The sequence below is a fragment of the Lucilia sericata genome, unplaced genomic scaffold (genome assembly GCF_015586225.1).
Source record: "Lucilia sericata isolate MDLA Ls3-8-SP2 unplaced genomic scaffold, ASM1558622v1 Contig000312F_arrow, whole genome shotgun sequence".
NCBI lineage: Eukaryota > Metazoa > Arthropoda > Insecta > Diptera > Calliphoridae > Lucilia > Lucilia sericata.
This window is the reverse complement of record NW_023994336.1, coordinates 141,735-165,428: the sequence shown is the minus strand read 5'-3', so window position 1 is coordinate 165,428 and position 23,694 is coordinate 141,735. Positions and strand designations below refer to the sequence as shown.

The window sequence follows — 23,694 nt, the reverse complement described above, 5'->3', positions numbered from 1 at the left end:
TATAGACTAGACTATAGACTAGACTATAGACTAGACTATAGACTAGACTATAGACTAGACTATAGACTAGACTATAGACTAGACTATAGACTAGACTATAGACTAGACTATAGACTAGACTATAGACTAGACTATAGACTAGACTGTAGACTAGACTATACATTCGACTGGAACGTACTATAAACTGGTCTATTGACTACTATGTGGACTATTTATCAAAAGATTAAAGGTTAGAAAAAGGTCCGAAAATGTCGTGGGGGTATAGTGCCTGATTGAACCTATTAACATAAATTAAACCATTTTCTTGTACTTTTTCATTTCCGAACTGGTACTTTTTAAGTTGTCAATAATATTAATATTAAACACGAAATTGAAACACCTGCTGCGCAGGTAGGTGGTAAATATACTCGCTCCCACTAAAAATTTTCTAATTTTAACCACCTCTCTGCAACAAAATATTCTTTTAATTTATCATTTACTGTAATGTGTAGGAAAAAATAAGAAGAACTCAAATCAAAATTTTTCCAAAATAATATGTTAAAAGAAAAATAAAAGATTTTCTAGTGGAAAAACAAATACAATAATATACCAATACTAACCCGCTACTACCTCTATACATATACAAACGTACAGATCTATCTATATGTACAACTAACATATAGCAAGAACAATCTTTTTTTACTCCTCATAGGTAGGGAAAATGAATGTATAGCGTAGGAAAACTTTGAATTGGTGTGTGTCCAAACATACTTAAATTTAGAAAAATAAAATGCGCACAGAGAGTTTTCTTTCATTGAAAAGATCTCACTATACCAAAGAAAAGAGAGAGTATTTAACGCCAACGCCAAGACATTTTTACAAAAAACTAAGAGGCTGTTGAGGATATTTTTTAAAAATCTAGCGACAGTATTAAAACAGTTGTCAAGTTATAGAAAGGTAACCATCTATTATTGTTAAAATACAAAAGTGACACAATGGCTGAACAAAAAAAGGCTCCTTTGCTTAAGAAAGAAGAAGATTTCGTCAAAGCTCTCGATGGGTAAGTGTTAATTAAATGGAACATATTTTCGGTTTTTATGCTAATGCTATGTAATATAAAGTTTCATCAAGCCTGAAGATCAAGTAGCTCTTTTGTTGGATTATGATGGTACCTTGGCTCCCTTGACCGAAGAATTGTCGGTTATGCCCAAGGATACTGAAATCAATATCAAGAAATTGGCTGCCAATGAAAAAATCTTCATGTGTGTTTTCTCCGGTCGTGAATTGAACGAAATCAAGAATCACTTGAAATTCCCCAATGTTACCTATGCCGGTAACCATGGTCTCGAAGTTGAATACCCTTCAGGCAAGAAATTCAAGATTGAAATGCCCGAAGAATTGTTGGAAAAACACAACAAATTGGTAGCTGAATTAAAGGAAAAGGTAAGCAGTCCTATGGAAACATACATCCCTGAAGTAGTTCATTAAATAATGTTTTGTATTTGTTATCCAAAAGGTGGTCTGCTCCGGTGCCTGGGTTGAAGACAAGAAAATCTCCGTTACATACCACTACAAGGGTGTTAATGACAAATTGAAGGGTAAATTGATCGAAACCGCCAAGGGCTTGATCCAAAGCCACGGCTTCCAATTGATCGAAACCCCCTATGCTTTGGAGGGCAAGCCACGTGTCAACTGGGATAAGGGTAAGTCATTTAAAAGTCACTAAACAATAGCAACAAAGCAACATTTTCAACAATAATTTTAGTTAATTAACAGTTTGAAATTCAAAAGAAATTATTTATTGCAATATGTGTTCGAAAAAAAGAAAACGTCTTGAAACTATAATTTATGTAGTGGGGTCGAAGAAAAAAATCTTTTTTTTTTTTTAAATTTGATAGACATATTTTTTAGTTATTTGCTATTTTTTTCAAATAATTTTTGTTTGTGCTAAAGCAAAAAAAAAAAAAATAATGTTGAAAATGAATAATGTTTTTTTTGGTCGTTTTCGTGCGTTGGCGTTTTGTTCAAAAGATGAGCCAAAAGCCAAAAAGAAAAGAATATTTATTTGTAGGAAAATGAAAACAATAATATAAATTAAAACTCAAAATAACGACAATCTGTCTTGTGGACTAGAGTCTGCTGCCCAAATGCTGTCATTAGAAACAAAATATAATTTTTTGAAAAATTGAAAATTGCATTTACATTTTAATAGATTTGAAATTAAATACAATATTTGAAAGCAAACTGAATATATATGATTCATGTTTTCGTGAGAGATAATATTGTACTCGTGTACGTACAAATTTGAACAAATTTATCTTAATAGTTTCATACACACATATGTACATATTGGGTCAATGGCTTCAGACGATTTAAAACAAGTACATATACATACTTCTATTAGACTAACACATGCATGATAATTGCATATGTACATTTTAATAAAGAATTATTAGAAAATAATTATTATGTCGAAAGGTGGTTAATTAATTTGACAAATTAGTGTCTTAATGTTTATATTTATAATGCTGCATCCAACATCAGACGCCCACTTAATGCAGGTGCGTGATATTTTTAAATTTAGATATTTTGAAATGAGTGAAAAAAACTTCTGCATAAATAATGATTTACGATATAGTTTTTTTCACTTCTATTAATTACAAAAATGTTAAATTTTTTTTTACCAAATTCCGGGATTTCTGCATTTTTTAAATATTTTTTTAATACTCTCTTTCTTGTTTTTATCTAAATTTGCTAGGACCATATTATGAGGCATTGAATATTCCATACTTTAGAAGTTTTTCAGTACTTTTCATAGACTACATAGTAGTTCATAGACCAGTCTGCAGTCTGGTCTATATTCTAGTCAATGGTCTGGTCTATAGCCTTCTCTATAGTTTTTTCTCTAGGGTCTAGTCTATGGTCTTGTATATAGTGTAGTCTTTGTTCTAGTCTATATATAGTTAATGGTCTATAGTCCATAGTCTTGCCTATAGTCTAATCTATAGCCTAGTCTATAGTCTAGTCGATAGTATAGTCCTATAGTCTAGTTTACAGTCTAGTCTATAGTCTAGTCTATAGTCCTAGTCTATAGTCTAGTCCTATATAGTCTAGTCGTATAGTTCTATAGTCTAGTCTATAGTCCTAGGTCTATAGTCTAGTCTATAGTCTAGTCTATAGTCTAGTCTATAGTCTAGCTTATAGTCTAGTCTCTAGTCTAGTCATAGTCTAGCTTATAGTCCAAGTCTAGATGTCTAGTCTTAAAGTCCTAGTCTATAGTCCTAGTCTATAGTCAGTCTATAGTCTAGTCTATAGTCTAGTCTATAGTCTAGTCTATAGTCTAGTCTATAGTCTAGTCTATAGTCTAGTCTATAGTCTAGTCTATAGTCTAGTCTATAGTCTAGTCTATAGTCTAGTCTATAGTCTAGTCTATAGTCTAGTCTATAGTCTAGTCTATAGTCTAGTCTATAGTCTAGTCTATAGTCTAGTCTATATCTAGTCTATAGTCTAGTCTATAGTCTAGTCTATAGTCTAGTCTATAGTCTAGTCTATAGTCTAGTCTATAGTCTAGTCTATAGTCTAGTCTATAGTCTAGTCTATAGTCTAGTCTATAGTCTAGTCTATAGTCTAGTCTATAGTCTAGTCTATATCTAGTCTATAGTCTAGTCTATAGTCTAGTCTATAGTCTAGTCTATAGTCGTCTATAGTCTAGTCTATAGTCTAGTCTATAGTCTAGTCTATAGTCTAGTCTATAGTCTAGTCTATAGTCTAGTCTATAGTCTAGTCTATAGTCTAGTCTATAGTCTAGTCTATAGTCTAGTCTATAGTCTAGTCTATAGTCTAGTCTATAGTCTAGTCTAGTCTATAGTCTAGTCTATAGTCTAGTCTATAGTCTAGTCTATAGTCTAGTCTAGTCTATAGTCTAGTCTATAGTCTAGTCTATAGTCTAGTCTATAGTCTAGTCTATAGTCTAGTCTATAGTCTAGTCTATAGTCTAGTCTATAGTCTATTCTATAGTCTAGTCTATAGTCTAGTCTATAGTCTAGTCTATAGTCTAGTCTATAGTCTAGTCTATAGTCTAGTCTATAGTCTAGTCTATAGTCTAGTCTATAGTCTAGTCTATAGTCTAGTCTATAGTCTAGTCTATAGTCTAGTCTATAGTCTAGTCTATAGTCTAGTCTATAGTCTAGTCTATAGTCTAGTCTATAGTCTAGTCTATAGTCTAGTCTATAGTCTAGTCTATAGTCTAGTCTATAGTCTAGTCTATAGTCTAGTCTATAGTCTAGTCTATAGTCTAGTCTATAGTCTAGTCTATAGTCTAGTCTATAGTCTAGTCTATAGTCTAGTCTAGTCTAGTCTATAGTCTAGTCTATAGTCTAGTCTATAGTCTAGTCTAGTCTAGTCTATAGTCTAGTCTATAGTCTAGTCTATAGTCTAGTCTATAGTCTAGTCTATAGTCTAGTCTATAGTCTAGTCTATAGTCTAGTCTATAGTCTAGTCTATAGTCTAGTCTATAGTCTAGTCTACAGTCTAGTCTACAGTCTAGTCTATAGTCTAGTCTATGGTCTTGTCTATAGTCTAGTCTATAGTCTTGTCTATAGTCTAGTCTATAGTCTAGTCTATAGTCTAACCTATATCCTATAGTGTAACCTATAGTCTAGTCTATAGTTTATTCTTTAGTCTATTTATAGTCTATAGCTTAGTCTATAGTCTAATATACAAATATTATGGTCTATAATCTAGTAGAAATTCTTGTCTATAGTCTTGTCTAATTATATATATATTTTTTTTTTAATTTATTTTCACATTATACTCTTAACTGTCTTCTTCTTTTTAAATAAAGTATTCATTGTTTTGATAACAAATTGTAATATTTTCTATTGAAGTGTATGGCAACACTACAAAGTTTAGTTTACAGCCTGAAAAAAGTTATATTTTAAGTTCATAACTGACTCTCGACTTCATATATATAAAACATACATATGTACATTATTTCATTCAAAACTTCCCAAGTTCTATTATAACTTTAATACTGATAGCCAGCCTACTATACTATTAAACAATATTAAACAATTTCAACTTTTTTTACTTGGAAACAAAACTGCCACCCTGTATAATAATATTTTGTTCATATACAATAATTGGTATTTTATTTAATTTTTTTTGTTAAATGTAGTATGTGCATTTGAAAATTTATTTCGTTTCGTATACAATCAACAAACAATTTATGCATTTTTTTGTTTCTAGACTTTTCAGACGGCACCAATATTTTTTTATTCTAATATATTTGAAAAAGAAAAGCCAAATGAAAAACAAAAAGTCTAATCATATTGTACACATTATTATGTTGTTGTTGTTTTCATTTTTGGAATTTATTATATACTCACTATACATACTTATTTATGTATATATTTTTAAACTAATAGATACAAAAGATATGTATGTATAAAAAAACATACACATACATATCTATCTGTTCATATCGTTGTTTGAAATTATAAAGAAAAACGAAAAAAAAAAACATAAGTACAAAATATTAAAAATAATTTTTCATTTGATTTATGGTGATGCTATTTTGAAACCCCACTACAGTAAATAGCTAAATAAAAGATATATAGAATAATTTGGAATTATGGAATTTGTATTTTTCCATAAAATTTTGAAGAAAAAATTTTCTATATTTCAGCTAACGCTATGCTATATACATACCTGATTTATAGCAATAATAAAGTCATTAATATAAAATTTAATAAAATAAATTGAAAGTGTTGAAAAACATTACGGTTTAAATATTCAATTGAAATTAATGTAAACCCCAAATTTGCATATGTGAACAACATAATATTTTTTGGGGAAGGAAATACAATTTGTTTTAGTTGTTAGGTGACCTAATAAACAATAATTTGTTTAATAAAAATAACACTTTAATAAAAATAACCTAATATTGAGATGACACATATATTCTGTGTAAATTAGTTTATCTCTGCCTGATTTACATATGACAAACGTAACCACCAAAATCAAAAATGGGGCAAAATCTAAATTTAAATTTTCAAAAATGCATCTCTCCCACAGTAAGATCCCTTTCACAAATATTCAAATTTGTTTTTAGTGATGGTGGATTTACAGTTTGTATACAACCTACATATTAAATATGTTTACTAATTCTGTAAACTAATTTAGAAAAATAAATAAATAATCATGAGAGCAAGAGGTATTTGAATATTTGGCGGTAAAAATGACGACATTTTCTTGAGATTAGCGAAAAGGAAATTTTATCTTAATGAAAACAAATGAAATTAATTGATTATTTTTTAACATGTGTTTTAAAAATAGTACTATTCTAAAATCTAGAACAGATTTCTTTATAGAAAATCCATTGTGCTAAAAGTAACATAATAACCAAAGGCCCATTGCTACGTCTCTTATATGGTTTTATGAACACATAAAAAAACCTAATGAAATAAAATTTGATTATTTTTAAACCAGTTAGAGCGGGTTTTTGAGATGGTAATCAAATGCCAATTAATAATCAGATTAGTTAATCTAAAAATAAATTTAATCTTATGTTAATCCCTTTTGATGTTTTTTAGTACAAGAATAAACTTCGCAGTGTTGCCATACAAAACAGAAAACGTCACTGTTTGTTATCAAAACAATGCATATTTTATAAAAAGAAGAAGAAATTTAATATGAAAATTAATGAAAACTTAAATTAAAAACAAAAAAATGTATTTTGAAGTGTCCATAATTTATACTAATCAATAAAAAGAACATTTTAATGTTTATATTTATAAAAATTTTATTAATTTTTTTACAATTGTCTTCTTCTTTTTTATAAAATATGCATTGTTTTGATAACAAACAGTGGAGTTTTCTGTTGTTTTGTATGGCAACACTGCGAAGTTTAATCTTGTACTCAAAAACATCAAAGGGGATTAACATTATATTAAATTTATTTTTAGATTAACTAATCTGATTATTAATTGGCATTTGATTACCATCTCAAAAACCCGCTCTTAGTTAACTAGTTTAAGATTTGCATTATTGCCATGCAAAACAAAAGTAAATGTCAATATTTGCTATCAAAACAATGAATGTTTTATAAGAAAGAAGAAGACAGCTAGCTGTAAGTGCAATATGAAAGCGAATTTAAAGTAAACTTTATCGGTTTTTCTCATTATAAGAATTTTTACATAAAAAATGTTATGAAAAACATGATCTATATCAAATTTGACCTAATTATCTTAATAAAAATCAAATAAAGAAACAATCTTGACTAAAATCGGAGATAACAACGACATCTGTTGGTCATAAACAAAACTTCCTTACATCAAATAGAATATCTGAACTTTTGTTTAAGTCGTTGCAATCGAGATTGGTTTATTTCTTTTATTTCTTCATATTCATGTTTATAAAACATTCTTTGTTTTTTTTTTTTGCAAATAGTTATATGGCAATACTGTATAGTGGCAATACATAAATGGCAATACTGTATAGTTCAAACTAGTACTCATAAACAGTAAAGTGAATTAATTTAAATTAACTAACTCAATTATTAACTGGTGTTTAAACTTTTACTTGAAGAATGGCTCTTAAAATGCAACAAAATTTAACACTAAACAACAGCAAACATAATTAATTGATTCGTTTTTAAAACTTCACTCGATAAATATGACTCGTGAAGTTAATTCTTTAATAAAAATCACAGTTCTTGCAAAATTTGTTAGCTGAGTCATGACTCCTGTTTATATTTTATCTTTGTTTATTGGAAAAAATCTCTCAGCGTGATAACTGCTTACTTCCGTCTCTTTTTTCAAGTTTTTCACAAAACTGTATACATCGACTCCTAAAACTATGCTCGAAACAAAACCGGAAATCAAATACATATTTTTAAAAGTATTAATTCACAATCGATGTTTTTTATATCAGTTACAATTAGTGTTGCCATATTAATTTTTGCAAATTTTCTTATTTAGGAATTTAGACATGAAATGAATGCAATGAAATATCTATCTATCTATCTATCTATCTATCTATCTATCTATCTATCTATCTATCTATCTATCTATCTATCTATCTATCTATCTACCTATCTATCTATCTCTCCATCCATCCATCCATCCATCCATCCATCTACCTATCTATCTATCTATCTATCTATCTATCTATCTATCTATCTATCTATCTATCTATCTATCTATCTATCTATCTATCTATCTATCTATCTATCTATCTATCTATCTATCTATCTATCTATCTATCTATCTATCTATCTATCTATCTATCTATCTATCTATCCATCTATCTATCTATCTATCTATCTATCTATCTATCTATCCATCTATCTATCTATCTATCTATCTATCTATCTTATCTATCTATCTATCTATCTATCTATTTAATTTTTGGTAAATTTAACTTGTTTTATTAAAAAAAATATTTTTACTTTATCTCATTTCAGGTGAGGGCGCCAAAATGATCTTGGAAAAACAATTCAATGCCGATTGGGCCAAGAACTTGAAGATCATCTACTGCGGTGACGATACCACCGATGAAGATGCCATGAAAATGCTATTCGGCATTGGCAAAACATTCAGAGTCTCTGAATTGCCCACATTGAAGACATTTGCCAACTATCAAATTAAGACCGTTGAAGAAGTCGGTTGGTTATTGAAGGCCATTCAAGCCAACTATGAAAAGAAGAAGAACTAATAATACAAAATACGTTTAATTAAATAATTTTTTTTGGATAATAACAGTGTTTATTGTTCCACCTATTTATGGTGACAATTAAAAGAAATAATTTAATATTAAAAAAGAAAATACAAAAAAAATGTATAGGAATTGCTTTTATTATATTAATTAACAAAAACAAATAAATAAATTAAGTGGGGTAAATAAAACAATTATTTAAATATGTGTGCTTTTTTATTTATTTGTGTTATAAGTATTATTTTTAAGGAAAATATTGTAATTATATTTTTGCGTTAATATTTAGAAATTTTTTTTTGACCATTTTAAAGGAATTCAAGAAAATATTAAAAGTATTTGCAATATTTTTTACTACGTCCATTAAAAAATCTATAGTTTCGAAATGAAGTGCTCATTTTAACAAAAAAAATTCACAAAATCTAATACGAAATTCAATAAAAACATTTATCAGTAATTTCCAACTCAAAACAAAGTATGTATAACAGAAAATTTACATATATCAAATTTCCATCTCTGTTAGATTTGTCACATACATATGTTCAATAGTGTTGTCGCTACGCGTCTAGTTTTATAATTGTGTCTTGGCAACTCTGAGATAATAAACAAAACAAACAAGTGAGTTTGACAGCAGAAAATTTACAAGACAAATCATCAATTTTCAGCGGATTTTACCTTGTTTTTCCAATTTAAACACTTAATTAACCACAATGGATTCCAAATTAGATGTAAGTTTATTGTCAATAATATTATCTGAAGGAAAATTTGTAATAAAATTGCAATTTCTAATCATAGATGATGGAAGACTATTCCAATGCTAGTTTGGAAGGTGACATGTCTATTCCGGGTGCTGCACGCACAAATGCTCCCATAGGAGCTCCGGACTTTAATACTTTAGATGAACCTATAAAAGAGACTATTGTAAGTACTTGTTTTTTGACATTCATTTTCAATGATAAAAACAAATGAAACAATTCCTACAGCTTCGTGATATACGTGCGGTGGGTGTTAAATTTTATCATGTCTTATATCCCAAAGAAAAATCTAGTCTCTTGAAAGATTGTAAGTAATGCTGAAATATTTGTGTGTTGCACTGCATGTACCTAATATATTAAATAAAACATTTTTAGGGGATCTTTGGGGGCCTTTAGTGCTTTGCACCTTCATGGCCACCATTCTACAAGGTTCTGCTGATGCGCAATATGATGGTGGCCCTGAATTTGCTCAAGTGTTTGTGATAGTATGGATAGGTGCGGCCATTGTTACACTAAATTCTAAGCTTCTAGGAGGAAATATGTATGTAAAACTTTGTCAAATAGGAAATACCTATTTTAAAATTACTGATGTGGCCTCTTGCACAGTTCTTTCTTTCAGTCGGTTTGTGTTTTAGGTTATTGTCTAACACCCGTGGCTATTTCCTTAATAGTTTGCCGTATCATACTTTTGGCTAAACAAACTAAGTTGTTGTTCTTTTTGCGTCTTTTAACCACAACAATGGGTTTTTCTTGGGCCACTTATGGTAAGACAAAAATAAATTAACATTTTCTTAATAGAAAAATATATGAAAAAATTATTTATTTTATAGCTTCCTTCATCTTTCTGGGCAACAGTCAGCCTCCAAACCGTAAGCCTTTGGCGGTTTATCCCATATTTTTATTTTTCTTTATTATATCTTGGTTAGTGATATCAAACAATTAAATTTATTTATAATTTTGTTAATACATAATAGTTATTAATTAAATCCTAATTAAAAAGCAAGCAAAAATGTCAAAATAAATTATATGCATTTTGCCTAATTGCAAAAATAATCTTTTAAATAATTGTTTTTTTCTTAAATTCTTTTTGGAAATAAATCCATATAGTAATTAAAAATTTGCTCTTTAAATCAAAGCCTAAAATTATGCAGTGAGAAAAAGTAGCAAATTATGTGATAGAGTTGCCAATATTTATATTAAATCACAAGATTTGACATACGGCTGGTATGAAAAATCTAAATCTATAGGCCAGACTGAACTGTAGACTATGCTATTGACTAGATTATAGACTAGACTACAGACTATGCTTTAGACTAGACTACTTTAGTAAAGACTAGGCTATAGATTAGGCTAAAGACTAGACTATAGACTAATCTATAGTATATAGTTTTATAGTCTAGTAGACTAGGATATTGACTAGACTATAGTATACTATAGACTAGACTATAGTTTACTATGGACTGTTCCATAGTCAAGACTATAGACTGTTCTATAGTCATGACTATAGACTGTTCTATAGTCATGACCAAAGAATATAAAGAAATTGGGGCTTGTCAGTTGGTACGTAAAGGAGTTGTCATTCGGTACCTAACTCTAAGTATGTATTGGTAGAATTTTTGTATTAGTATTGGAGCTCCAAACACTTTCACCACACTTTCCAAACATACATACTTGCATAAAATCGTACATAAAAATTTTAGGAAAAATAAATAACATTTAAATTTCTACATTCGCAGATTTTTTAATTTATTTTGCCCACATCTAATCAGTAAACATTTAATAAATATATTTTTCGGACTTAAAATCTCTTTTTTTGCAAAAAAATAAGTTTATTTTAATTAATTTTTTCATTTTCAATACCAAAATATACAACTTTGTTTTGTCAATTTTAATTTCAACACACAAAAATTAATTGTCAAAAATATTAAAAAAATATTTTTTTAGTTTGTGAAAAATAAAAATATTTCGGATTGTTAAATGCGATAAAATTGTGTAAAAAATTAAAAAATAGTTATGTGTTTGTGAAAAAATGTCGTTCAAGTCCTATTATACCGGTATTTTCGCGAAAAAGTTTTGAAGTATTGTGAGAGAATTGAGTTCTCACAAGTGTGTTGAATTTACACAGAACTCGTCTGTGAAGAGAAGGAAATGTTATTGTTGTAAAACAATGTCATAGTCCAACTTCTTATTATTCTTTGGTCATGACTATAAACTGTGCTATAATCAAGACTATTCAATAGGCAAGACTTTAGAGTCTAATGTTTAGACTGTTCTATAGTCAAGACTATACATTTTCTATAGTTAAGACTATACCTTTTCTATAGTCAAGACTATAGACATTTCTATAGTCAAGACTGTTCTATAATCAAAACTATTAACTGTTCTATAGACAAAACTTAACACTGCTCTATAGTGAAGAATTTGAACTGTTTTATAGTCTAGTAGACAAGATATAGACTGTTCTATAGTCAAGACTATTAACAGTTCTATAGTCATGACAAAACACTGCTCTGTAGTCACGACTATAGTGAAGAATATGGACTGTTCTAATCCAATGTATGTACATTATAGTTTATTCTTTAGCGAAGACCATAGACTGTTTATAGCCAAATTTAAAAAATTAAATGAGTTACTTCAAAGTTACTTCAAATCACTCACCTTTTTCTTTTGTTTTGTTTTTCCGTTTGTATTCCCTTGCATACAAAAACAATATTTCTATTTTGCATCACATACATATGTATGTATGTACATACATATCCACCAATTATTTTTCTTAAACACCTTTTCTACTTTTCAAATTTTGTTTCAAATAAATTTTTTTCTTTCCAAACTCTCCCATTACCCCTTTGATTAACACTTTCTCATCACTTAACAAAACAAATGGCCCGACAAAAAAAAAAAACCGACCGGCCGGCGCTCGTCCTAACAAAATTTCATTGAACTTTTAGCAAATTTTAAAACTTTATTTTAAACTAATAATTTAACACTTTTTATAAACATGTTTCCTTAACGGTATTTATAAACAATTTTCAACAAAAATATTTAAATGTTAACAATTAATTAACGCTTTAGATTAATTTAAACAGGACTATTGACACTAAACAACCAAACACTTTTGATATTTTTAACAACTAAAGAAGAAGACAAATAACTAAAGCAACAAATGGTAATAGGAATTGTCATTGTTGTTGTTGTTATTATTATATGTACTCCATTTAAAGAGCAATATATTATAACAATAACAACAACTGCAACAAGTGATGGATGCTTTTTGTTATTGTTCCATTTCTTTAGTTTTCTTAATATTTCTATAGTGTACGGTTGTTTCGGGTTAATGTTACTGTTTTGATTAAGCTAAAACGTTAATTAATTGTTAATAATAAAATATTTTTTTTTGTATTATATTAAAAAAAAACTATAATTTATATCGATATATAAAAAAATTTATGCAAAAAGTTTTAAAAATTGTTAAAAAAATTAATAAAAATGTGCAATTTACAAATTTGTTAAAGCAATTGTTAGAAAGCGGTTATAGTTTCTTGGTTTCCAGCGCCATTCGTAAGCATCCAAACACCAAAGAGGGTATTGTTGAGAGGGAGTGTAAGAGGGGGTATATATTAGCAAATCATTAATATGTTGTTGTTTTACATTATTACAATATTTAAAGACGAAAGATGAAATTGTATGTAAGAAAAAAACATACATAATATTTATTGTGTTCCAACTGTCCAAAAAAGGAGTCAACTACAACAACAACAACAACAAAAGTAAAGGTAAGTAATCTATGTATAGTATGTATGTATGTATTTGTATACCAGGCATGGACTATAGACTAGACTAGACTATAGACTAGACTATATACTAGACTATAGACTAGACTATAGACTATAGACTAGACTATAGACTAGACTAGACTAGACTATAGACTAGACTATAGACTAGACTATAGACTAGACTATAGACTAGACTATAGACTAGACTGTAGACTAGACTAGACTAGACTATAGACTAGACTATAGACTAGACTATAGACTGGACTACAGACTAGACTATAGACTAGACTATAGACTAGACTATAGACTAGACTGTAGACTAGACTATAGACTAGACTATAGACTAGACTATAGACTAGACTATAGACTAGACTATAGACTAGACTATAGACTGGACTATAGACTAGACTATAGACTAGACTATAGACTAGACTATAGACTAGACTATAGACCTAGACTATAGACTAGACTATAGACTAGACTATAGACTAGACTATATACTAGAACTATAGACTAGACTATAGACTAGACTATAGACTAGACTATAGACTAGACTATAGACTAGACTATAGACTAGACTATAGACTAGACTATAGACTAGACTATAGACTAGACTATAGACTAGACTATAGACTAGACTATAGACTAGACTATAGACTAGACTATAGACTAGACTATAGACTAGACTATAGACCTAGACTATAGACTAGACTATAGACTAGACTTAGACTAGACTATAGACTAGACTATAGACTAGACTATAGACTAGACTATAGACTAGACTATAGACTAGACTATAGACTAGACTATAGACTAGACTATAGACTAGACTGTAGACTAGACTATAGACTAGACTATAGACTAGACTATAGACTAGACTATAGACTAGACTATAGACTAGACTATAGACTAGACTATAGACTAGACTATAGACTAGACTATAGACTAGACTATAGACTAGACTATAGACTAGACTATAGACTAGACTATAGACTAAATAGAATACTATAGACTAGACTATAGACTAGACTATAGACTAGACTATAGACTAGACTATAGACTAGACTATAGACTAGACTATAGACTAGACTATAGACTAGACTATAGACTAGACTATAGACTAGACTATAGACTAGACTATAGACTAGACTATAGACTAGACTATAGACTAGACTATAGACTAGACTATAGACTAGACTATAGACTAGACTATAGACTAGACTATAGACTAGACTATAGACTAGACTATAGACTAGACTATAGACTAGACTATAGACTAGACTATAGACTAGACTATAGACTAGACTATAGACTAGACTATAGACTAGACTATAGACTAGACTATAGACTAGACTATAGACTAGACTATAGACTAGACTATAGACTAGACTATAGACTAGACTATAGACTAGACTACTAGACTAGACTAGACTATAGACTAGACTATAGACTAGACTATAGACTAGACTATAGACTAGACTATAGACTAGACTATAGACTAGACTATAGACTAGACTATAGACTAGACTATAGACTAGACTATAGACTAGACTATAGACTAGACTATAGACTAGACTATAGACTAGACTATAGACTAGACTATAGACTAGACTATAGACTAGACTATAGACTAGACTATAGACTAGACTATAGACTAGACTATAGACTAGACTATAGACTAGACTATAGACTAGACCATAGACTAGACTATAGACTAGACTATAGACTGGACTATAGACTAGGCTATAGACTAGACTATAGACTAGACTATAGACTAGACTATAGACTAGGCTATAGGCTAGACTAGACCGGTCCTATAGGCTAGACTCGATTACACTATAGACTAGACTATAGTCTATGAAATACACCTAGGTCTCCAGGAGGCCTGTTGGGAGTTCCTTTATCAGTGTCTATTGTGGGAATAGAAGAAGACTAGATTACTAAATACTAACCTACCAGTGTAAGGTTAAAAACTCTCTAATATAATAAAGCTGTAAGTGTTTTTTAAATATCTGATATTAATACTATTCTCTAACAACTATAACAAGTTTTTCAATGGATTTACCAATTTAAATAATTCGTTATACACTAAACCAGATATGTATGTACATTCTGTACTTAACCTAACTTTTAAATAATAAATGCTAAATTAATGATATTCATCTGAAGCAGTCTATAGAATCATCATCAATATCTTGAATATAATTTGAATAATTTTTTTTCACATTTATTAAATAACTACAAATGCAGTGTGTTTTCCATTTTATTTATTTACTTATATTTATTTATATCAATTAATTTTATTAAAATTTTTTCTTGACACCCTACAAAATAAAACTTAGTTCTATTCTACAATAGGTGTCAAATGTTTTATGTTTTGAAGAAAATTAATATTGCCTAGGAAATATCAATTTGTACAAATTACAATTGAAGTGACAAAATAGTGACTTATAGGATACATTTGTGCTTTAAGTAGTTTTACATAAAGAATTTTGGTTTCAAATTTATTTCTTACAACTAGATTTATTATATAGTAAATAAAGTAGTACAATGTACATTGAAATTTTATTTACTCAAACACATTTGACCAATTCACAATCGAGGTCGTATCGTTGATCGACGATACAATACCGATTGTGAATTGTACAATTATTTTATGTCTTCACTACTACCGGTATATTGTATGTATATGATGAGTAGATTAAGGTACAAAATATTATATAAATGGAGGTTTATTCACTTCAAACATGTTCCACATCTAGGGTATTTGACTTCGACGACATTTCCAGCGACATTTGTGAACGTACACCATCACCGCGGGGATTGCGATAAGTTAATGAATTTGCTCTCGCTTTACGACCCATAAAATGACGTTCAACCCATTTAAGCATAGTATAAACAGAATCCGTTGAGGGTAAACGATGATCAGCAGCAGTTTTAACAATATCGGAGGAAGTGACACGGAAAGTTCGAGCCATACCTTTTAGGGCAACCATAGCATCTTCGTCTGTTAAATCGTCACCAACGTAGATGATTTTTATGCGCTCACTCCAGTCCACACCAAAAGATGTACGAAGTATATAAATAGAAGCACGACCTTTATTCCACTGCACAGGGGGACGTGCCTCTAAAGCACAATGAGCTTCGGTAGGCTTAAAACCATATTTTACCATAAGACTTCGGGCCTTTTCAATCATGGCGGGTCTGAGATTATTAGGAGTTTCACGATAATGGAATGTAAGCAGAGCGCCTTTATTCTCAACCCAAGCACCATCACGACAAACCTACAAAAGGTGAAAAAGAACCAGTTGGAACATTATAGTGGAGATTTGAAAATTGTCCACTATTTCTTGAAATAATACCTACCGTATCTTGTAGTCCCTTCAACAACAGACTAACTTTATCCTCAAATTCAATAGGCATTGGATGAACAAATTTACTACCATCGGGATGTAAAATTTCTAAACCATGGTTGCCGGCATATGTTATACCCTCTATGCCAACCATTTTTTTAACATTATCAACATTACGACCAGATATAATGGCAACATAAACATCCGAATGATTGGATAGTTTAAAGAGAACATTTTTAATCTCTGGCGATAAGGTAGCCAGATCGGGATGTGGAGCGATGGGTGCCAAAGTACCATCGTAATCTAACAGTAAAGCCAATTTGTGATTGTAGCCAATATATCTGTAAAAGAAAAACTGAAGTTACTAGAAATTCATAAGCTTTTAGTGCGCAAATATTTACTTCAATAAATAATCATCGAAATCATCTACAGTAACCGGCTGCATTGTAGTTGTACCCACATCATCCATTTCCAAAGTACCCATTGCCTTTAAAAAGCAACGCATCCAATTGTTAACATCACATTCGGCTTCACGTCGTCTCAGGCGGCTCATACGCAATACTCGTTCGTCTTCTGGCATTGTTAAAGCTCTGTGTATAACTTCGGCGGCTTCATGTACTTCGTAAGGATTGCTTAGTAAAGCTTCGTGCATCATTTCACCAGCTCCGGCAAACGGGGAAATGATTAAAACTCCCGGAACAGCATTCATTTGACAAGCTACAAATTCTTTGGCCACTAAATTCATGCCATCTCTTAGAGGCGTTACTAAACAAACAGCAGCATCACGATATAATGCAGCCAATTCATCTTGAGCCACATAATCATAAATATATCTTATGGGAGCCCAGTTAGCAGTTGTAAAACGTCCATTAATACGTCCCACCAATTGATCTACCTCTTCCTTTAATTCTCTGTACTCTTTAACATCTGTACGAGAAGGTACGGAAATTTGCAGTAAAGACACCTTTTCCTTATGTTGAGGATATTTCTCTAAAAGTACTTCGAAAGCCATGAGTCTATGCACTAAACCTTTAGTATAATCTAAACGATCTACTCCCAATATTGTTTTTTGATCACCAGTAGACTTTAAAACACTCGGGGCCTTTTGAGCCAAATTCACAAATCGCTCATAAGGAATACCAATAGGCAAAGGTCTTATCCTAACCGTACGACCGCCATGTTCCACCAGCAAATTATTACGATCAACACGACAACCCAAGTTACGCTGACAACAATCCACAAAATTCAAACAATAATCTTGTATATGGAAACCCACCAAATCACAACCCAACATACCCTGTAAAATTTCATCGGACCAAGGGAACAAACGGAAAATATCCCATGGTGGAAAGGGTATGTGTAGAAAGAAAGCCAAACGGCAGGGCAAATTCAATTCTTCGGCACGTTCTCTTACCCAATTGGCTGCCAACATCAAATGATAATCATGTATCCATACAATAGGTGGATTTTTTTCACTTCCATTATTATTGTTTAAACATTTCTGTAATGCTTCAATCGTACGAGCGGCAAAATGTTTATTAACAGTTATATAATCATTCCAATGATCAGCACCGAATGTTGCTCTTCCCGGCATGGAGTGGAATAAGGGCCAAAAAATCTTGTTGCAGCAGCCATTGTAATAGCTGTCAAATATTTTCGGATTTATATTCACCGAAACAACCTATAAAGGATGTAAATAGAAAAATTATTTAACAAAAAAAATATTAAAACTAATATAGCGCTTCTATAATACGAGAATAATGCTTGTAGACCCTCAAAATTATATATCTTTTGGGTCTTTATTAGATAATAAGATGATCATCTTAATATATTTTATTCCATAAGGTTAAGCATTGAAAATTGATAATATCGATCCACGTTTTCTTGTAACACCATATACATAAGTAAATGTCACAACGGAATCGATACGTAACTTCCTAAGTCCATAAATAAAGACACTTTTTACGATATAACGAATAAAACCTCATTAATTTTGAAAACAAAATTTACTCACCTGATCCGATTTAAGACCAGCTGTAGGAGTTTGATCAGTTGGATTTGATTCCGGTATAGGTTCATCGGGATTGCTTAAATGAATACCCGACCAACCAACCCATAAACCATTACCTCGTATAACTACTGGACAAACAGCTGTTACTAGACCACCAGCACTATAAAATAAAAAATATATAAAATTATAAATGTGTTAAGTAATCGGGGATTTTCTAAATATACACTATATTAGTGAAATGTGCGCAGAGTGTAACGGTAATATTTTTGGGAAAAGATGACGTAAATAGTGATAATTCTTGAATTAAAATTTGCTCATATTATGCTAGTTCCTGACTAGAACTAGAACTGAACTGAACCTGACTATACTGAACTAGAACTGAACTAGAACTGAACTAGAACTGAACTAGAACTGACTAGAACTGACTAGAACGAACTCAACTGAACTAGAACTGAACTAGAACTGACCTATAACTGACTAGAACTGAACTAGAACTGACTAAACTGAACTAACTGAACTAGAACTGAACTGAACTAACTAGAACTAAACTAGAACTGAACTAGAACTGAAATGAACTACTAAACTAGACTGACTAGAACTGAACTGAACTAGAACTGAACTAGAACTGAACTAGAGCTGACCTAGAACTGAACTAGAACTGAACTAGTAAATGAAGTAGAACTGAACTAGAACTGAACTAGAACTAGAACTAGACTGAACTAGAAATGATCTAGAACTGAACTCGAAACTGATTATAGAACTGAACTAGAACTGAACTAGAACTGAACTAGAACTGAACTAGAACTGAACTAGAACTGAACTAGAATGAACTAGAACTGAAACTAGAACTGAACTAGAACTGAACTAGACACTGAACTAGAACTGAACTAGAACTGAACTAGAACTGAACTAGAAAACCTGAACTAGAACTTGAACTAGAACTGAACTAGAACCTGAACTAGAACTGACTAGAAACGGAACTAGAACTGAACTAGAACTGAACTAGAACTGAAATCAGAACTGAAACTAGAACTGAACTAGAACTGAACTTGAACTGAACTAGAAAATGAACTAGAACTGAGAACTGAACTAGAAACTGAACTAGAACTGAAACTAGAAACTGAACTAGAACTGACTAGAACTGAACTAGAACTGAACTAGAACTGAACTAGAACTGAACTAGAACTGAACTAGAACTGAACTAGAACTGAACTAGAACTGAACTAGAACTGAACTAGAATGAACTAGATCTGAACTAGAACTGAACTAGAACTGAACTAGAACTGATCTAGAACTGAACTAGAACTGAACTAGAACTGAACTAGAACTGACTAGAACTGAACTAGAACTGAAATAAACTGAAATAGAACTGAACTAGAACTTAACTAGAACTGAACTAAAGACTGAACTAGAACTGAACTAGAACTGAACTAGAACTGAACTAGAACTGAACTAGAACTGAACTAGAACTGAACTAGAACTGAACTAGAACTGAACTAGAACTGAACTAGAACTGAACTAGAACTGAACTAGAACTGAACTAGAACTAGAACTAGAACTGAACTAGAACTGACTAGAACTGAACTAGAACTGAACTAGAACTGAACTAGAACTGAACTAGAACTGAACTAGAACTGAACTAGAACTGAACTAGAACTGAACTAGAACTGAACTAGAACTGAACTAGAACTGAACTAGAACTGAACTAGAACTAGAACTGAACTAGAACTGAACTAGAACTGAACTAGAACTGAACTAGAACTGAACTAGAACTGAACTAGAACTGAACTAGAACTGAACTAGAACTGAACTAGAACTGAACTAGAACTTAACTAGAACTGAACTAGAACTGAACTAGAACTGAACTAGAACTGAACTAGAACTAGAACTGAACTAGAACTGAACTAGAACTGAACTAGAACTGAACTAGAACTGAACTAGAACTGAACTAGAACTGAACTAGAACTGAACTAGAACTGAACTAGAACTGAACTAGAACTGAACTAGAACTGAACTAGAACTGAACTAGAACTGAACTAGAACTGAACTAGAACTGAACTAGAACTGAACTAGAACTGAACTAGAACTAGAACTGAACTAGAACTGAACTAGAACTGAACTAGAACTGAACTAGAACTGAACTAGAACTGAACTAGAACTGAACTAGAACTGAACTAGAACTGAACTAGAACTGAACTAGAACTAGAACTGAACTAGAACTGAACTAGAACTGAACTAGAACTGAACTAGAACTGAACTAGAACTGAACTAGAACTGAACTAGAACTGAACTAGAACTGAACTAGAACTGAACTAGAACTTAACTAGAACTGAACTAGAACTGAACTAGAACTGAACTAGAACTGAACTAGAACTAGAACTGAACTAGAACTGAACTAGAACTGAACTAGAACTGAACTAGAACTGAACTAGAACTGAACTAGAACTGAACTAGAACTGAACTAGAACTGAACTAGAACTGAACTAGAACTGAACTAGAACTGAACTAGAACTGAACTAGAACTGAACTAGAACTGAACTAGAACTGAACTAGAACTGAACTAGAACTGAACTAGAACTGAACTAAACTGAACTAGAACTGAACTAGAACTGAACTAGAACTGAACTAGAACTGAACTAGAACTGAACTAGAACTAGAACTGAACTAGAACTGAACTAGAACTGAACTAGAACTGAACTAGAACTGAACTAGAACTGAACTAGAACTGAACTAGAACTGAACTAGAACTGAACTAGAACTGAACTAGAACTGAACTAGAACTGAACTAGAACTGAACTAGAACTGAACTAGAACTGAACTAGAACTGAACTAGAACTGAACTAGAACTGAACTAGAACTGAACTAGAACTGAACTAGAACTGAACTAGAACTGAACTAGAACTGAACTAGAACTGAACTAGAACTGAACTAGAACTGAACTAGAACTGAACTAGAACTGAACTAGAACTGAACTAGAACTGAACTAGACCTGAATTAGAACTGAACTAGAACTGAGCTAGAACTGAACTAGAACTGAACTAGAACTGAACTAGAACTGAACTAGAACTGAACTAGAACTGAACTAGAACTGAACTAGAACTGAACTAGAACTGAACAACTGAACTAGAACTGAACTAACTGAACTAGAACTGAACTAGATCTGAACTAGAACTAATTTAGAACTGAACTGAACTACAACTAATAAGACCAAGAATAAGACCAATATCTAAGGTAATTGGTTTGGTATTAAAAAACATTCAAAAAGTACCAGACCACTTTTATATAAATATTTTCCTCAATGAGGACGCATCGTGTTTAATTCTACGTTTCTTAGGTAGGTTAGTGGTTAGTGTTTTAGTCTGGTAGACCGGAGGTGGTGGGTTCGATTGCCACCTGATGCACTGGTTAAGGAGCGAACAACAGGCCCAATAGAGTCCTATCTGCTCTGAAATATTTATATATATTTTTAACAAGTTCATTGGAGAAGTTAGGTCTTGAAAATAAGTTTTTAATAAACGAGAATAATTTATAGACACGAGTACATTATAAACGAGTTTTACTGTTATAACAAAAATGTTATGTAAGCTGACGAATGTCTCACTCATATTTAAAGCTTATTTATAAATCATATAAGTTTATTGCCTCCTTAAAATAAATGTCAAAATTAATAGGAATATTTATTTACACAATTCTCATATCTCGGCAATAGATTTTTAATATGCATGTACGGTAAACAACTTTGTAAACTTTTACTTTTTTCAAAACAACAACAAATATTTCTGTTCGCTATCAATCGTTTAGGTCAAACGAAAGTCGTAGCTAAACTTGAAGAAAATGTTTATTTAAAAAAAAAGAATTTAGTCCTTAAATATTAGGGGCTAAATTCCGGCGTAGGCGATCGAGTAAAATTTAACGTAAATTACCACTTTTGAGATGATTTTAAGATTGTACAAGAAAATAGAGATAACTATGACATTCGTTGTAACCCTTTGGAATTTAGAATTCATTACCTAATATTGATCATGGAAAGTAATAAATATTAATGATGCCTGCATACAAATTATAGAAAAAATAAACTAGAAATAAATCTACGTAGGTATACAAATATTTTAAATTAATTAAAATTCACTAAGAATCAACTTTGATAAGAATTACAAATGAGATTTTAAATCGTCATTACCGTTTATAAGTAAATGTCTCTCATACATTCTTAATTTTTCTTATATATATGTGAAAAATAAAGAAAATATTATTATTTTTTTTTTTACGAGGACAAAATGACAATGGACCCAATGTCAGTGACATTTACAATCTAATAGGAATACATGTAAAATTACATATAACGATTATAAATTTAACCCGCTTAAACCGGTTAAACTCTTAAATTCTAGCATACCTTGCTTTACGTTCCAATTTTCCGGTTATCGGGTTTCTTACCAATATGAATGGTAAACGATTTGATACCACGATAAGACTAGCTTTTGTTGTTGGCTCTGAGCTATTGGTAATAATTATTTCAGTATCGGCCATTTTTTTTATAAAATATTTATTTATTTTTTTCCTAAAACACTAATAGCACTTTGTCTTATGACTTATATATCTATTGGTTCACTCTTATAAAACTCAGTTAAAAGTTCATGATATTGCTATGAATAACTGTCAATAGCTTTTAATCCTTTTTTAAAATTTTTAATATTAACACCTTTAACACTTTAACGTTAGTTTTTTTTTACCGTCTTACAAGTTCTACAATATATGTAAATGCGGATCAGTCAGTATTCGATCGCAACCAAAAGCGTTCTGAATGAAAATGGCAGTGGGCAAGTAACCTAGTGTAGTGCCAAAACGGCAGCTTATTATCGCTCATTACGGTCGGCTGCAGTTTAATGCATCGATCATTAACGTATACGTTTTTTGTTGTCTTATCAGTTAAAAACTAAAGCTCAAACAGATGAGAAAAACAATAGGATCACAAGTAATCCAACCACTCAGCGGGGTATTTGCAGAAACTAAACTCTTATCTTTTTCTTGTAATAAAACAAATCATAATTTGTTTTGCACAAATAAATAAACAAAAAATATTTGAAAAATTTTAAATTTTTTTAAAATTT

The 23,694-nt window shown here is 30.9% G+C and overlaps 3 protein-coding genes across 3 annotated transcripts; 2 read left to right on the top strand and 1 right to left on the bottom strand.

Annotated features, from left to right (window-relative positions):
* The first annotated feature begins 753 nt into the window (after nt 1-753).
* LOC119603580 (probable trehalose-phosphate phosphatase D) lies at nt 754-8,888 on the top strand. The gene is made up of 4 exons (XM_037955637.1): nt 754-1,039; nt 1,101-1,422; nt 1,496-1,682; nt 8,444-8,888. The coding sequence occupies exons 1-4, from the start codon at nt 975-977 to the stop codon at nt 8,692-8,694; spliced, it is 825 nt and encodes a 274-aa protein (XP_037811565.1). The 5' UTR covers nt 754-974; the 3' UTR covers nt 8,695-8,888.
* A 369-nt stretch (nt 8,889-9,257) lies between these two features.
* On the top strand, nt 9,258-10,478 carry LOC119603572 (protein YIPF6). Its single transcript, XM_037955620.1, has 6 exons — nt 9,258-9,419; nt 9,487-9,612; nt 9,675-9,753; nt 9,822-9,987; nt 10,053-10,210; nt 10,277-10,478. Exons 1-6 carry the CDS (start codon nt 9,402-9,404, stop codon nt 10,387-10,389), a joined length of 660 nt encoding a protein of 219 aa, XP_037811548.1. The 5' UTR covers nt 9,258-9,401; the 3' UTR covers nt 10,390-10,478.
* A 5,470-nt stretch (nt 10,479-15,948) lies between these two features.
* LOC119603569 (alpha,alpha-trehalose-phosphate synthase [UDP-forming]) lies at nt 15,949-23,397 on the bottom strand. Its single transcript, XM_037955617.1, has 5 exons — nt 22,980-23,397; nt 18,587-18,743; nt 16,974-18,253; nt 16,586-16,913; nt 15,949-16,503 (listed from the first exon to the last, which is right to left on the bottom strand). The coding sequence occupies exons 1-5, from the start codon at nt 23,111-23,113 to the stop codon at nt 15,961-15,963; spliced, it is 2,442 nt and encodes an 813-aa protein (XP_037811545.1). The 5' UTR covers nt 23,114-23,397; the 3' UTR covers nt 15,949-15,960.
* Between the last annotated feature and the right edge of the window lie 297 nt (nt 23,398-23,694).